Here is a 14,627-nt window from a genome sequence, read left to right on the forward strand (position 1 = left end):
AGGGTTTGGCACGCAGCGGGTATGCTGCTTTTGCCCAGAACTAATGCACGGAGGCCAAACTTTTCCGGTCTGCTCCAGGCACCTGGCAGGACAGCCCAGCCGTGAGCTCCAGGGAGCTCAGCATGGACGTCACGGATGTGGACCTTCTCAGGAACACAGGTATGATGGAAGCAAACGGCAGTGAGCAGCTCCAGGGGAAAGAGCGAGAAGTCCGCGCTGTGGCACTTGGAGACTCGTGGACTCGCACGTCCACCAAGTCGCTCAGGACCACGCATGGGGACCCAGCTCCTTAAAAGCCAAGGACAGGGATCGTGAGGTCATGGCAGCCCTGTCCTATCAGGGGCAGTGCGTATTGTGACCTGCAGTGGTGCTAGGCAACTGCCATATGTCACTGCGGGGCTCACAGCCACAGCCTCAGTCACCCTCAAGCCAGAGCTGGCCCCAGACCAGACCTGCAGCTCCCACCAGGGTGCTGGGGCACCAGTGCAGGTGAGCTCGAGCTGGATGGTCTTTAAGGTCCCTTCCCACACCAGCCCTTCTCTGATTCTGTGCTGGAGGCACTGCACAAGGAAGATGGGGTGGTGTGCTGATGTCTGAAAAAAAGCAAACAACAAAACTAAGAGGAGGATTCAGACTAACAGAACTGGTAGGATTGAAGGAAAGACCAAAGAAAGAAAAGGTCACAATGAAAAGAAACAACCAAACAAAACAAAATCCAACAAAAACTGTCTATTCCATTGTTGCAGGGTTGGGAACCTACACGGATGGACACAAAAGTACTAGAGCAACAGCCCTGGAGGAGTCTGAGGCAGCAAGCTGAGGTTTCAGCTCTGTTCAGAGAATGCCAAAAGGAAAGGCTCCAGGAGATACTTGGCAGAAGCCGAAAGGGGCAAAGAGGACCGGACCTCAACTGGGGAGCCTGCGTGCAATTTCAGGTAATCTGTGAGTTCTACAGGACATGCAGAGACAAGCAAGTAAGAAATAACAGACAGGTATAGAACTCAAGCCAGAACTAAGGCAGGTAAACCAAAATTTTCCTGAGTACAAACTCCTGCAGGCAAAGGTAGCTACCAGGCATGTAAAAAAACCTCCAAAGTAGCCTTAATTGCCTGTTGCCTGTCCTGGAGATATCCCTAGAGATATGCGAGTTTCGGATGCAGAGAGAAAAAATGTGTGTTGGCGGAAGGCAAACCTTTTGCAGAAGCATGCTGAGGTGAGAAGGCAAGGGTAGCTACCAGGCATACGCTTAGCAGGAAACTTGGAGGAGGTGGAGAGGTTGAGGGCCCTCAGGGAGGGCGAGCGGGAGTCAGAGCTGTGGGGTAACTCCCTGCAAGATCTGAAGGAGAGGTACTGGCGTGAGGCGCCCCAAAGGGGGGTGGACCCCCTGCCCTACTGAGCAGAGGGAGGGGACCTAGGAGGTGAGGAGGAATGGAAACAGGTCACTGCTCGACATTGCAGACAACCCCCCTCCCTACTGTCCCAGCCTTCCTGGAGCTTGAGAGACCGCTGGGTGAGGATGAGGTGAACCCTCTGTCCAGGACGATGCCTAAGGCAAGGAAGCTGACTCCACACCTCAGGACTGCCTCCACAAAGAAAGAAAGAAGGGTGATTGTTGTAGACGACTCCCTTCTCAGGGAAACAGAGGGTCCTGTTTGTCAGCCTGACCCTACCTGTAGGGAAGTCTGCTGCCTCCCCGGGGCCAGGGTCAGGGACATTGCTAGAAAGCTTCCTAAGTTGGTTTGCCCTTCTGACTACTATCCTCTTGATAGTTCAGGCTGGCAGAGATGATATTGAAGAGAGAAGCCTGAAGGCTATCAAATAAGACTTTAAGGGAACTGGGACAATTAGTATATGGAGAAGGAGTACAGGTCGTGCTTTCCTCCATCCCTACAGTGGCAGGGAGGGGTACAGAGGGGACTTGGAAAGCCCACCTGATTAACAGGTGGCTCAGAGGCTGGTGCCAACACAGAAATTTGGGGTTTTATGGCCGTGGAGTGCTTTACTCGGCACCTGGCCCACTAACTGCAGATGGGTCCCACCTGCCTTGAAGGGGAAAACACACTAGCACAGGAGCTGGCAGGGCTCATTGAGGGCTTTAAACTAGGAAGGAAGGGGGATGAGGACAGGGAGGGAATAAGACTCGTTAGAGGTGTGCCGGGGGAACAGTGTCAAGGCCAGGGGAGCAGGCAATAGCCCAGCTGAAGTTCATCTATGCTAATGCATGCAGCATGGGCAACAAAGAGGAGGAGCTGGAAGCCATTGTGCAGGCAGGCAGCCTATGACTTGGTTGCCATCACTGAAATGTGGTGGGACCACTTCCATGACTGGAGTGCTGCAATGTCTGGCTATAGGCTCTTCAGAAGGGACAGGCAGCACGGAGGGGGTGGTGGTGTGTCTCTCTATATCAGAGAGAGTTTTGATGTTGTGGAACTCGAGGCTGCAACTGGGAATGAGCTTGATTGAACTTGATTTAAAACTTGATTGAAGTCTTGATTTAAATCCCTCTTAGTTTAAATACCGTTATTGGAGAGGGGAAGAATTGAATAGTCTTGACCACATGCTGGCTGGCATCCTTCCTTGGCCAGGCTTTGCCATTTCAGTTGAAAGGTTACATGCACAAGGCCCGTGGCAAATGGTGTCATGCTGCTGGATGCGCACGGGCAGGAGGCTGTCTTGCTCCCCGTGATCCTCCTAACATCTCCTGGGGACACACTCACTCAGCTCCTCTGCCACGGATGCCTGAATTGGCCACATGTTTACTTTGCCAAGCTACCAAGCAAAGGTTCTTGGGGAAAAATCTGCTCTTTCTGAAGAGCACCCGCCCCCCCACCCTCCAAGCTCTCCCTTTTTTCCTCACTGCAAGTTTTTTCCTACCATGAATTTTTTTCCCACTACCTCCTAACACTTTTATGTTCTAAGCTTATCTGTCCCACCCTGGGATGACAATCGGCATGATTTGGGCAAAAAGTTGAGTATTGTAGTTTTGTATGGTTAGCATGTACTTCCTTAATCTCATTATCTTATTAAGAGTAAACTTTAATGTTCCTTTTATAACTAATGAAGGAAAAGGCTTGACTTAGGGCAGCACAGACTTGAGGATTCTGTTCTGATGCCCAAACAGGGTTTGGCACGCAGCGGGTATGCTGCTTTTGTCCAGAACTAATGCACGGAGGCCAAACTTTTCCGGTCTGCTCCAGGCACCTGGCAGGACAGCCCAGCCGTGAGCTCCAGGGAGCTCGGGCATGGACGTCACGGATGTGGACCTTCTCAGGAACACAGGTATGATGGAAGCAAACGGCAGTGAGCAGCTCCAGGGGAAAGAGCGAGAAGTCCGCGCTGTGGCACTTGGAGACTCGTGGACTCGCACATCCACCAAGTCGCTCAGGACCACGCATGGGGACCCAGCTCCTTAAAAGCCAAGGACAGGGATCGTGAGGTCATGGCAGCCCTGTCCTATCAGGGGCAGTGCGTATTGTGACCTGCAGTGGTGCTAGGCAACTGCCATATGTCACTGCGGGGCTCACAGCCACAGCCTCAGTCACCCTCAAGCCAGAGCTGGCCCCAGACCAGACCTGCAGCTCCCACCAGGGTTCTGGGGAACCAATGCAGGTGGGCTCGAGCTGGATGGTCTTTAAGGTCCCTTCCCACACCAGCCCTTCTCTGATTCTGTGCTGGAGGCACTGCACAAGGAAGATGGGGTGGTGTGCTGATGTCTGAAAAAAGCAAACAACAAAACTAAGAGGAGGATTCAAACTAACACAGCTGGTAGGATTGAAGGAAAGACCAAAGAAAAGGTCACAATGAAAAGAAACAACCGAACAAAACAAAATCCAACAAAAACTGTCTATTCCATTGTTACAGGGTTGGGAACCTACATGGATGTACACAAAAGTACTAGAGCAACAGCCCTGGAGGAGTCTGAGGCAGCAAGCTGAGGTTTCAGCTCTGTTCAGAGAATGCCAAAAGGAAAGGCTCCAGGAGATACTTGGCAGAAGCCGAAAGGGGCAAAGAGGACCGGACCTCAACAGACAGAGAAACAACTGGGGAGCCTGCGTGCAATTTCAGGTAACCTGTGAGTTCCTCAGGACATGCAGAGACAAGCAAGTAAGAAATAACAGAGAGGTATAGAACTCAAGCCAGAACTAAGGCAGGTAAATCAAAATTTTCCTGAGTACAAACTCCTGCAGGCAAAGGTAGCTACCCGGCATGTAAAACCTCCAAAGTAGCCTTAATTGCCTGTTGCCTGTCCTGGAGATATCCCTAGATATATGCGAGTTTGATATGCAGAGAGAACAAATGTGTGTTGGCAGAAGGAAAAACCTTTTGCAGAAGCATGCCGAGGTGAGAAGGCAAGGGTAGCTACCAGGCATACGCTTAGCAGGAAAGTTGGCCAGACTTGTGGCGTCCCTGCCCTGAAGGGCTTTGCAGGTACCCAGAGCTAAATCTGTGTCAGCAAGAAGCCCAAACATTTGCAGAAGCTTCGTGGAGGAAGCAATGGTGGCTTGCAGGCATGCAGCTAGCTGGAAAGGAGAGGCAAACTTGGCAGAAAGCTAACGTGGAGGGGTCCTGGGCTGGCATTGGCAAGCAATTCTGCATGTGGAGCTAGCCCAGCAGATTTGGAAAATGTGATCAGCGAGGAAAAGCGAAGGTACCCTGGCAGGTACCTCTCTCCAGAATTGGGCCAAGATCTCAGGTAGCTCCCCTGAAGCAATCTGCGGACAGGCTGCCAAAGTCAATCTGCGTGTGGACGTAGGCACAAACTTTTGTCAAAGGAGATCAAGAGAAGGCAAGAGAAGCCTGTTGGCATGCAGCTCCCTCCAAAATTGGCCAATGCTCTTGGGTACCTAGCGTGAAGGGGTCTAGGGACTAAATGCACAAGTCAGTCTCTGGAAGAGGCCAAAAACTTCCCCAAGTATGCCTGGGAGGAGGAACGGGTAGCTACTGGGCATGCACGTAATTGCCAATTTGACTGAAATTGAGGTAGCGACCCCGGACGGGTACGCTGCTGTAGTCCAGGAGTAAGGCAGGGAGGCAAAACTTTTTGCTAAGTGTAATGTGGTGGAGGCCAAGGGAGCTCCCGGGCATGTAAACCCTCCAAAGTAGCCTTAATTGCCTGTTGCCTGTCCTGGAGATATCCCTAGATATATGCGAGTTTGATATGCAGAGAGAAAAAATGTGTGTTGGCAGAAGGAAAAACCTTTTGCAGAAGCATGCCGAGGTGAGAAGGTAAGGGTAGCTACCAGGCATACGCTTAGCAGGAAAGTTGGCCAGACTTGTGGCGTCCCTGCCCTGAAGGGCTTTGCAGGTACCCAGAGCTAAATCTGTGTCAGCAAGAAGCCCAAACATTTGCAGAAGCTTCGTAGAGGAAGCAATGGTGGCTTGCAGGCATGCAGCTAGCTGGAAAGAAGAGGCAAACTTGGCAGAAAGCTAACGTGGAGGGGTCCTGGGCTGGCATTGGCAAGCAATTCTGCATGTGGAGCTAGCCCGGAAGATTTGGAAAATGTGATCAGCGAGGAAAAGCGAAGGTACCCTGGCAGGTACCTCTCTCCAGAATTGGGCCAAGATCTCAGGTAGCTCCCCTGAAGCAATCTGCGGACAGGCTGCCAAAGTCAATCTGCGTGTGGACGTAGGCACAAACTTTTGTCAAAGGAGATCAAGAGAAGGCAAGAGAAGCCTGTTGGCATGCAGCTCCCTCCAAAATTGGCCAATGCTCTTGGGTACCTAGCGTGAAGGGGTCTGCGGACTAAATGCACAAGTCAGTCTCTGGAAGAGGCCAAAAACTTCCCCAAGTATGCCTGGGAGGAGGAACGGGTAGCTACTGGGCATGCACGTAATTGCCAATTTGACTGAAATTGAGGTAGCGACCCCGGACGGGTACGCTGCTGTAGTCCAGGAGTAAGGCAGGGAGGCAAAACGTTTTGCTAAGTGTAATGTGGTGGAGGCCAAGGGAGCTCCCGGGCATGTAAACCCTCCAAAGTAGCCTTAATTGCCTGTTGCCTGTCCTGGAGATATCCCTAGATATATGCGAGTTTGATATGCAGAGAGAAAAAATGTGTGTTGGCAGAAGGAAAAACCTTTTGCAGAAGCATGCCGAGGTGAGAAGGCAAGGGTAGCTACCAGGCATACGCTTAGCAGGAAAGTTGGCCAGACTTGTGGCGTCCCTGCCCTGAAGGGCTTTGCAGGTACCCAGAGCTAAATCTGTGTCAGCAAGAAGCCCAAACATTTGCAGAAGCTTCGTGGAGGAAGCAATGGTGGCTTGCAGGCATGCAGCTAGCTGGAAAGGAGAGGCAAACTTGGCAGAAAGCTAACGTGGAGGGGTCCTGGGCTGGCATTGGCAAGCAATTCTGCATGTGGAGCTAGCCCGGAAGATTTGGAAAATGTGATCAGCGAGGAAAAGCGAAGGTACCCTGGCAGGTACCTCTCTCCAGAATTGGGCCAAGATCTCAGGTAGCTCCCCTGAAGCAATCTGCGGACAGGCTGCCAAAGTCAATCTGCGTGTGGACGTAGGCACAAACTTTTGTCAAAGGAGATCAAGAGAAGGCAAGAGAAGCCTGTTGGCATGCAGCTCCCTCCAAAATTGGCCAATGCTCTTGGGTACCTAGCCTGAAGGGGTCTAGGGACTAAATGCACAAGTCAGTCTCTGGAAGAGGCCAAAAACTTCCCCAAGTATGCCTGGGAGGAGGAACGGGTAGCTACTGGGCATGCACGTAATTGCCAATTTGACTGAAATTGAGGTAGCGACCCCGGACGGGTACGCTGCTGTAGTCCAGGAGTAAGGCAGGGAGGCAAAACTTTTTGCTAAGTGTAATGTGGTGGAGGCCAAGGGAGCTCCCGGGCATGTAAACCCTCCAAAGTAGCCTGAATTGCCTGTTGCCTGTCCTGGAGATATCCCTAGATATATGCGAGTTTGATATGCAGAGAGAACAAATGTGTGTTGGCAGAAGGAAAAACCTTTTGCAGAAGCATGCCGAGGTGAGAAGGCAAGGGTAGCTACCAGGCATACGCTTAGCAGGAAAGTTGGCCAGACTTGTGGCGTCCCTGCCCTGAAGGGCTTTGCAGGTACCCAGAGCTAAATCTGTGTCAGCAAGAAGCCCAAACATTTGCAGAAGCTTCGTGGAGGAAGCAATGGTGGCTTGCAGGCATGCAGCTAGCTGGAAAGGAGAGGCAAACTTGGCAGAAAGCTAACGTGGAGGGGTCCTGGGCTGGCATTGGCAAGCAATTCTGCATGTGGAGCTAGCCCGGAAGATTTGGAAAATGTGATCAGCGAGGAAAAGCGAAGGTACCCTGGCAGGTACCTCTCTCCAGAATTGGGCCAAGATCTCAGGTAGCTCCCCTGAAGCAATCTGCGGACAGGCTGCCAAAGTCAATCTGCGTGTGGACGTAGGCACAAACTTTTGTCAAAGGAGATCAAGAGAAGGCAAGAGAAGCCTGTTGGCATGCAGCTCCCTCCAAAATTGGCCAATGCTCTTGGGTACCTAGCGTGAAGGGGTCTAGGGACTAAATGCACAAGTCAGTCTCTGGAAGAGGCCAAAAACTTCCCCAAGTATGCCTGGGAGGAGGAACGGGTAGCTACTGGGCATGCACGTAATTGCCAATTTGACTGAAATTGAGGTAGCGACCCCGGACGGGTACGCTGCTGTAGTCCAGGAGTAAGGCAGGGAGGCAAAACTTTTTGCTAAGTGTAATGTGGTGGAGGCCAAGGGAGCTCCCGGGCATGTAAAACCTCCAAAGTAGCCTTAATTGCCTGTTGCCTGTCCTGGAGATATCCCTAGATATATGCGAGTTTGATATGCAGAGAGAAAAAATGTGTGTTGGCAGAAGGAAAAACCTTTTGCAGAAGCATGCCGAGGTGAGAAGGCAAGGGTAGCTACCAGGCATACGCTTAGCAGGAAAGTTGGCCAGCCTTGTGGCGTCCCTGCCCTGAAGGGCTTTGCAGGTACCCAGAGCTAAATCTGTGTCAGCAAGAAGCCCAAACATTTGCAGAAGCTTCGTGGAGGAAGCAATGGTGGCTTGCAGGCATGCAGCTAGCTGGAAAGGAGAGGCAAACTTGGCAGAAAGCTAACGTGGAGGGGTCCTGGGCTGGCATTGGCAAGCAATTCTGCATGTGGAGCTAGCCCAGCAGATTTGGAAAATGTGATCAGCGAGGAAAAGCGAAGGTACCCTGGCAGGTACCTCTCTCCAGAATTGGGCCAAGATCTCAGGTAGCTCCCCTGAAGCAATCTGCTGACAGGACGCTGAAGTCAATCTGTGTGTGGACGTAGGCAGAAACTTTTGTCAAAGGAGATCAAGAGAAGGCAAGAGAAGCCTGTTGGCATGCAGCTCCCTCCAAAATTGGCCAATGCTCTTGGGTACCTAGCGTGAAGGGGTCTAGGGACTAAATGCACAAGTCAGTCTCTGGAAGAGGCCAAAAACTTCCCCAAGTATGCCTGGGAGGAGGAACGGGTAGCTACTGGGCATGCACGTAATTGCCAATTTGACTGAAATTGAGGTAGCGACCCCGGACGGGTACGCTGCTGTAGTCCAGGAGTAAGGCAGGGAGGCAAAACTTTTTGCTAAGTGTAATGTGGTGGAGGCCAAGGGAGCTCCCGGGCATGTAAACCCTCCAAAGTAGCCTTAATTGCCTGTTGCCTGTCCTGGAGATATCCCTAGATATATGCGAGTTTGATATGCAGAGAGAAAAAATGTGTGTTGGCAGAAGGAAAAACCTTTTGCAGAAGCATGCCGAGGTGAGAAGGCAAGGGTAGCTACCAGGCATACGCTTAGCAGGAAAGTTGGCCAGACTTGTGGCGTCCCTGCCCTGAAGGGCTTTGCAGGTACCCAGAGCTAAATCTGTGTCAGCAAGAAGCCCAAACATTTGCAGAAGCTTCGTGGAGGAAGCAATGGTGGCTTGCAGGCATGCAGCTAGCTGGAAAGGAGAGGCAAACTTGGCAGAAAGCTAACGTGGAGGGGTCCTGGGCTGGCATTGGCAAGCAATTCTGCATGTGGAGCTAGCCCGGAAGATTTGGAAAATGTGATCAGCGAGGAAAAGCGAAGGTACCCTGGCAGGTACCTCTCTCCAGAATTGGGCCAAGATCTCAGGTAGCTCCCCTGAAGCAATCTGCGGACAGGCTGCCAAAGTCAATCTGCGTGTGGACGTAGGCACAAACTTTTGTCAAAGGAGATCAAGAGAAGGCAAGAGAAGCCTGTTGGCATGCAGCTCCCTCCAAAATTGGCCAATGCTCTTGGGTACCTAGCGTGAAGGGGTCTAGGGACTAAATGCACAAGTCAGTCTCTGGAAGAGGCCAAAAACTTCCCCAAGTATGCCTGGGAGGAGGAACGGGTAGCTACTGGGCATGCACGTAATTGCCAATTTGACTGAAATTGAGGTAGCGACCCCGGACGGGTACGCTGCTGTAGTCCAGGAGTAAGGCAGGGAGGCAAAACTTTTTGCTAAGTGTAATGTGGTGGAGGCCAAGGGAGCTCCCGGGCATGTAAAACCTCCAAAGTAGCCTTAATTGCCTGTTGCCTGTCCTGGAGATATCCCTAGATATATGCGAGTTTGATATGCAGAGAGAAAAAATGTGTGTTGGCAGAAGGAAAAACCTTTTGCAGAAGCATGCCGAGGTGAGAAGGCAAGGGTAGCTACCAGGCATACGCTTAGCAGGAAAGTTGGCCAGCCTTGTGGCGTCCCTGCCCTGAAGGGCTTTGCAGGTACCCAGAGCTAAATCTGTGTCAGCAAGAAGCCCAAACATTTGCAGAAGCTTCGTGGAGGAAGCAATGGTGGCTTGCAGGCATGCAGCTAGCTGGAAAGGAGAGGCAAACTTGGCAGAAAGCTAACGTGGAGGGGTCCTGGGCTGGCATTGGCAAGCAATTCTGCGTGTGGAGCTAGCCCAGAAGATTTGGAAAATGTGATCAGCGAGGAAAAGCGAAGGTACCCTGGCAGGTACCTCTCTCCAGAATTGGGCCAAGATCTCAGGTAGCTCCCCTGAAGCAATCTGCTGACAGGCTGCCAAAGTCAATCTGCGTGTGGACGTAGGCACAAACTTTTGTCAAAGGAGATCAAGAGAAGGCAAGAGAAGCCTGTTGGCATGCAGCTCCCTCCAAAATTGGCCAATGCTCTTGGGTACCTAGCCTGAAGGGGTCTAGGGACTAAATGCACAAGTCAGTCTCTGGAAGAGGCCAAAAACTTCCCCAAGTATGCCTGGGAGGAGGAACGGGTAGCTACTGGGCATGCACGTAATTGCCAATTTGACTGAAATTGAGGTAGCGACCCCGGACGGGTACGCTGCTGTAGTCCAGGAGTAAGGCAGGGAGGCAAAACTTTTTTGCTAAGTGTAATGTGGTGGAGGCCAAGGGAGCTCCCGGGCATGTAAACCCTCCAAAGTAGCCTTAATTGCCTGTTGCCTGTCCTGGAGATATCCCTAGATATATGCGAGTTTGATATGCAGAGAGAACAAATGTGTGTTGGCAGAAGGAAAAACCTTTTGCAGAAGCATGCCGAGGTGAGAAGGCAAGGGTAGCTACCAGGCATACGCTTAGCAGGAAAGTTGGCCAGACTTGTGGCGTCCCTGCCCTGAAGGGCTTTGCAGGTACCCAGAGCTAAATCTGTGTCAGCAAGAAGCCCAAACATTTGCAGAAGCTTCGTGGAGGAAGCAATGGTGGCTTGCAGGCATGCAGCTAGCTGGAAAGGAGAGGCAAACTTGGCAGAAAGCTAACGTGGAGGGGTCCTGGGCTGGCATTGGCAAGCAATTCTGCATGTGGAGCTAGCCCAGCAGATTTGGAAAATGTGATCAGCGAGGAAAAGCGAAGGTACCCTGGCAGGTACCTCTCTCCAGAATTGGGCCAAGATCTCAGGTAGCTCCCCTGAAGCAATCTGCGGACAGGCTGCCAAAGTCAATCTGCGTGTGGACGTAGGCACAAACTTTTGTCAAAGGAGATCAAGAGAAGGCAAGAGAAGCCTGTTGGCATGCAGCTCCCTCCAAAATTGGCCAATGCTCTTGGGTACCTAGCGTGAAGGGGTCTAGGGACTAAATGCACAAGTCAGTCTCTGGAAGAGGCCAAAAACTTTTGCAAGTATGCCTGGGAGGAGGAACGGGTAGCTACTGGGCATGCACGTAATTGCCAATTTGACTGAAATTGAGGTAGCGACCCTGGACGGGTACGCTGCTGTAGTCCAGGAGTAAGGCAGGGAGGCAAAACTTTTTGCTAAGTGTAATGTGGTGGAGGCCAAGGGAGCTCCCGGGCATGTAAACCCTCCAAAGTAGCCTTAATTGCCTGTTGCCTGTCCTGGAGATATCCCTAGATATATGCGAGTTTGATATGCAGAGAGAACAAATGTGTGTTGGCAGAAGGAAAAACCTTTTGCAGAAGCATGCCGAGGTGAGAAGGCAAGGGTAGCTACCAGGCATACGCTTAGCAGGAAAGTTGGCCAGACTTGTGGCGTCCCTGCCCTGAAGGGCTTTGCAGGTACCCAGAGCTAAATCTGTGTCAGCAAGAAGCCCAAACATTTGCAGAAGCTTCGTGGAGGAAGCAATGGTGGCTTGCAGGCATGCAGCTAGCTGGAAAGGAGAGGCAAACTTGGCAGAAAGCTAACGTGGAGGGGTCCTGGGCTGGCATTGGCAAGCAATTCTGCATGTGGAGCTAGCCCAGAAGATTTGGAAAATGTGATCAGCGAGGAAAAGCGAAGGTACCCTGGCAGGTACCTCTCTCCAGAATTGGGCCAAGATCTCAGGTAGCTCCCCTGAAGCGATCTGCGGACAGGCTGCCAAAGTCAATCTGCGTGTGGACGTAGGCACAAACTTTTGTCAAAGGAGATCAAGAGAAGGCAAGAGAAGCCTGTTGGCATGCAGCTCCCTCCAAAATTGGCCAATGCTCTTGGGTACCTAGCGTGAAGGGGTCTAGGGACTAAATGCACAAGTCAGTCTCTGGAAGAGGCCAAAAACTTCCCCAAGTATGTCTGGGAGGAGGAACGGGTAGCTACTGGGCATGCACGTAATTGCCAATTTGACTGAAATTGAGGTAGCGACCCCGGACGGGTACGCTGCTGTAGTCCAGGAGTAAGGCAGGGAGGCAAAACTTTTTGCTAAGTGTAATGTGGTGGAGGCCAAGGGAGCTCCCGGGCATGTAAACCCTCCAAAGTAGCCTTAATTGCCTGTTGCCTGTCCTGGAGATATCCCTAGATATATGCGAGTTTGATATGCAGAGAGAAAAAATATGTGTTGGCAGAAGGAAAAACCTTTTGCAGAAGCATGCCGAGGTGAGAAGGCAATGGTAGCTACCAGGCATACGCTTAGCAGGAAAGTTGGCCAGCCTTGTGGCGTCCCTGCCCTGAAGGGCTTTGCAGGTACCCAGAGCTAAATCTGTGTCAGCAAGAAGCCCAAACATTTGCAGAAGCTTCGTGGAGGAAGCAATGGTGGCTTGCAGGCATGCAGCTAGCTGGAAAGGAGAGGCAAACTTGGCAGAAAGCTAACGTGGAGGGGTCCTGGGCTGGCATTGGCAAGCAATTCTGCATGTGGAGCTAGCCCAGCAGATTTGGAAAATGTGATCAGCGAGGAAAAGCGAAGGTACCCGGGCAGGTACCTCTCTCCAGAATTGGGCCAAGATCTCAGGTAGCTCCCCTGAAGAGATCTGCTGACAGGACGCTGAAGTCAATCTGTGTGTGGACGTAGGCAGAAACTTTTGTCAAAGGAGATCAAGAGAAGGCAAGAGAAGCCTGTTGGCATGCAGCTCCCTCCAAAATTGGCCAATGCTCTTGGGTACCTAGCCTGAAGGGGTCTAGGGACTAAATGCACAAGTCAGTCTCTGGAAGAGGCCAAAAACTTCCCCAAGTATGCCTGGGAGGAGGAACGGGTAGCTACTGGGCATGCACGTAATTGCCAATTTGACTGAAATTGAGGTAGCGACCCCGGACAGGTACGCTGCTGTAGTCCAGGAGTAAGGCAGGGAGGCAAAACTTTTTGCTAAGTGTAATGTGGTGGAGGCGAAGGGAGCTCCCGGGCATGTAAAACCTCCAAAGTAGCCTTAATTGCCTGTTGCCTGTCCTGGAGATATCCCTAGATATATGCGAGTTTGATATGCAGAGAGAAAAAATGTGTGTTGGCAGAAGGAAAAACCTTTTGCAGAAGCATGCCGAGGTGAGAAGGCAAGGGTAGCTACCAGGCATACGCTTAGCAGGAAAGTTGGCCAGACTTGTGGCGTCCCTGCCCTGAAGGGCTTTGCAGGTACCCAGAGCTAAATCTGTGTCAGCAAGAAGCCCAAACATTTGCAGAAGCTTCGTGGAGGAAGCAATGGTGGCTTGCAGGCATGCAGCTAGCTGGAAAGGAGAGGCAAACTTGGCAGAAAGCTAACGTGGAGGGGTCCTGGGCTGGCATTGGCAAGCAATTCTGCATGTGGAGCTAGCCCGGAAGATTTGGAAAATGTGATCAGCGAGGAAAAGCGAAGGTACCCTGGCAGGTACCTCTCTCCAGAATTGGGCCAAGATCTCAGGTAGCTCCCCTGAAGCAATCTGCGGACAGGCTGCCAAAGTCAATCTGCGTGTGGACGTAGGCACAAACTTTTGTCAAAGGAGATCAAGAGAAGGCAAGAGAAGCCTGTTGGCATGCAGCTCCCTCCAAAATTGGCCAATGCTCTTGGGTACCTAGCGTGAAGGGGTCTAGGGACTAAATGCACAAGTCAGTCTCTGGAAGAGGCCAAAAACTTCCCCAAGTATGCCTGGGAGGAGGAACGGGTAGCTACTGGGCATGCACGTAATTGCCAATTTGACTGAAATTGAGGTAGCGACCCCGGACGGGTACGCTGCTGTAGTCCAGGAGTAAGGCAGGGAGGCAAAACTTTTTGCTAAGTGTAATGTGGTGGAGGCCAAGGGAGCTCCCGGGCATGTAAAACCTCCAAAGTAGCCTTAATTGCCTGTTGCCTGTCCTGGAGATATCCCTAGATATATGCGAGTTTGATATGCAGAGAGAAAAAATGTGTGTTGGCAGAAGGAAAAACCTTTTGCAGAAGCATGCCGAGGTGAGAAGGCAAGGGTAGCTACCAGGCATACGCTTAGCAGGAAAGTTGGCCAGACTTGTGGCGTCCCTGCCCTGAAGGGCTTTGCAGGTACCCAGAGCTAAATCTGTGTCAGCAAGAAGCCCAAACATTTGCAGAAGCTTCGTGGAGGAAGCAATGGTGGCTTGCAGGCATGCAGCTAGCTGGAAAGGAGAGGCAAACTTGGCAGAAAGCTAACGTGGAGGGGTCCTGGGCTGGCATTGGCAAGCAATTCTGCATGTGGAGCTAGCCCGGAAGATTTGGAAAATGTGATCAGCGAGGAAAAGCGAAGGTACCCTGGCAGGTACCTCTCTCCAGAATTGGGCCAAGATCTCAGGTAGCTCCCCTGAAGCAATCTGCTGACAGGCTGCCAAAGTCAATCTGCGTGTGGACGTAGGCAGAAACTTTTGTCAAAGGAGATCAAGAGAAGGCAAGAGAAGCCTGTTGGCATGCAGCTCCCTCCAAAATTGGCCAATGCTCTTGGGTACCTAGCCTGAAGGGGTCTAGGGACTAAATGCACAAGTCAGTCTCTGGAAGAGGCCAAAAACTTCCCCAAGTATGCCTGGGAGGAGGAACGGGTAGCTACTGGGCATGCACGTAATTGCCAATTTGACTGAAATTGA

General features: G+C 51.7%; 1 protein-coding gene across 12 annotated transcripts in view; it reads left to right on the forward strand.

The window, feature by feature from the left end:
- The window catches only part of LOC119718632 (uncharacterized), a 145,485-nt gene that overhangs the window by 50,131 nt on the left and 80,727 nt on the right, over positions 1-14,627 (forward strand). For 10 of the 12 annotated variants that reach the window (XM_072024335.1, XM_072024342.1, XM_072024339.1 and 7 more), the window contains 4 exons: positions 3-159; positions 747-935; positions 3,122-3,279; positions 3,862-4,065. In XM_072024335.1, the coding sequence (XP_071880436.1) occupies positions 842-935; positions 3,122-3,279; positions 3,862-4,065 (456 nt within the window). In that variant the 5' untranslated portion in view covers positions 3-159; positions 747-841. Of the gene's footprint in view, positions 1-2; positions 160-384; positions 647-746; positions 936-3,121; positions 3,280-3,861; positions 4,066-14,627 lie in introns of those variants that run through there. The other 2 variants (XM_072024341.1, XM_072024345.1) reach the window with 2 other exon arrangements.

This window comes from Anas platyrhynchos, chromosome 16 (assembly GCF_047663525.1).
Source record: "Anas platyrhynchos isolate ZD024472 breed Pekin duck chromosome 16, IASCAAS_PekinDuck_T2T, whole genome shotgun sequence".
Lineage (NCBI taxonomy): Eukaryota > Metazoa > Chordata > Aves > Anseriformes > Anatidae > Anas > Anas platyrhynchos.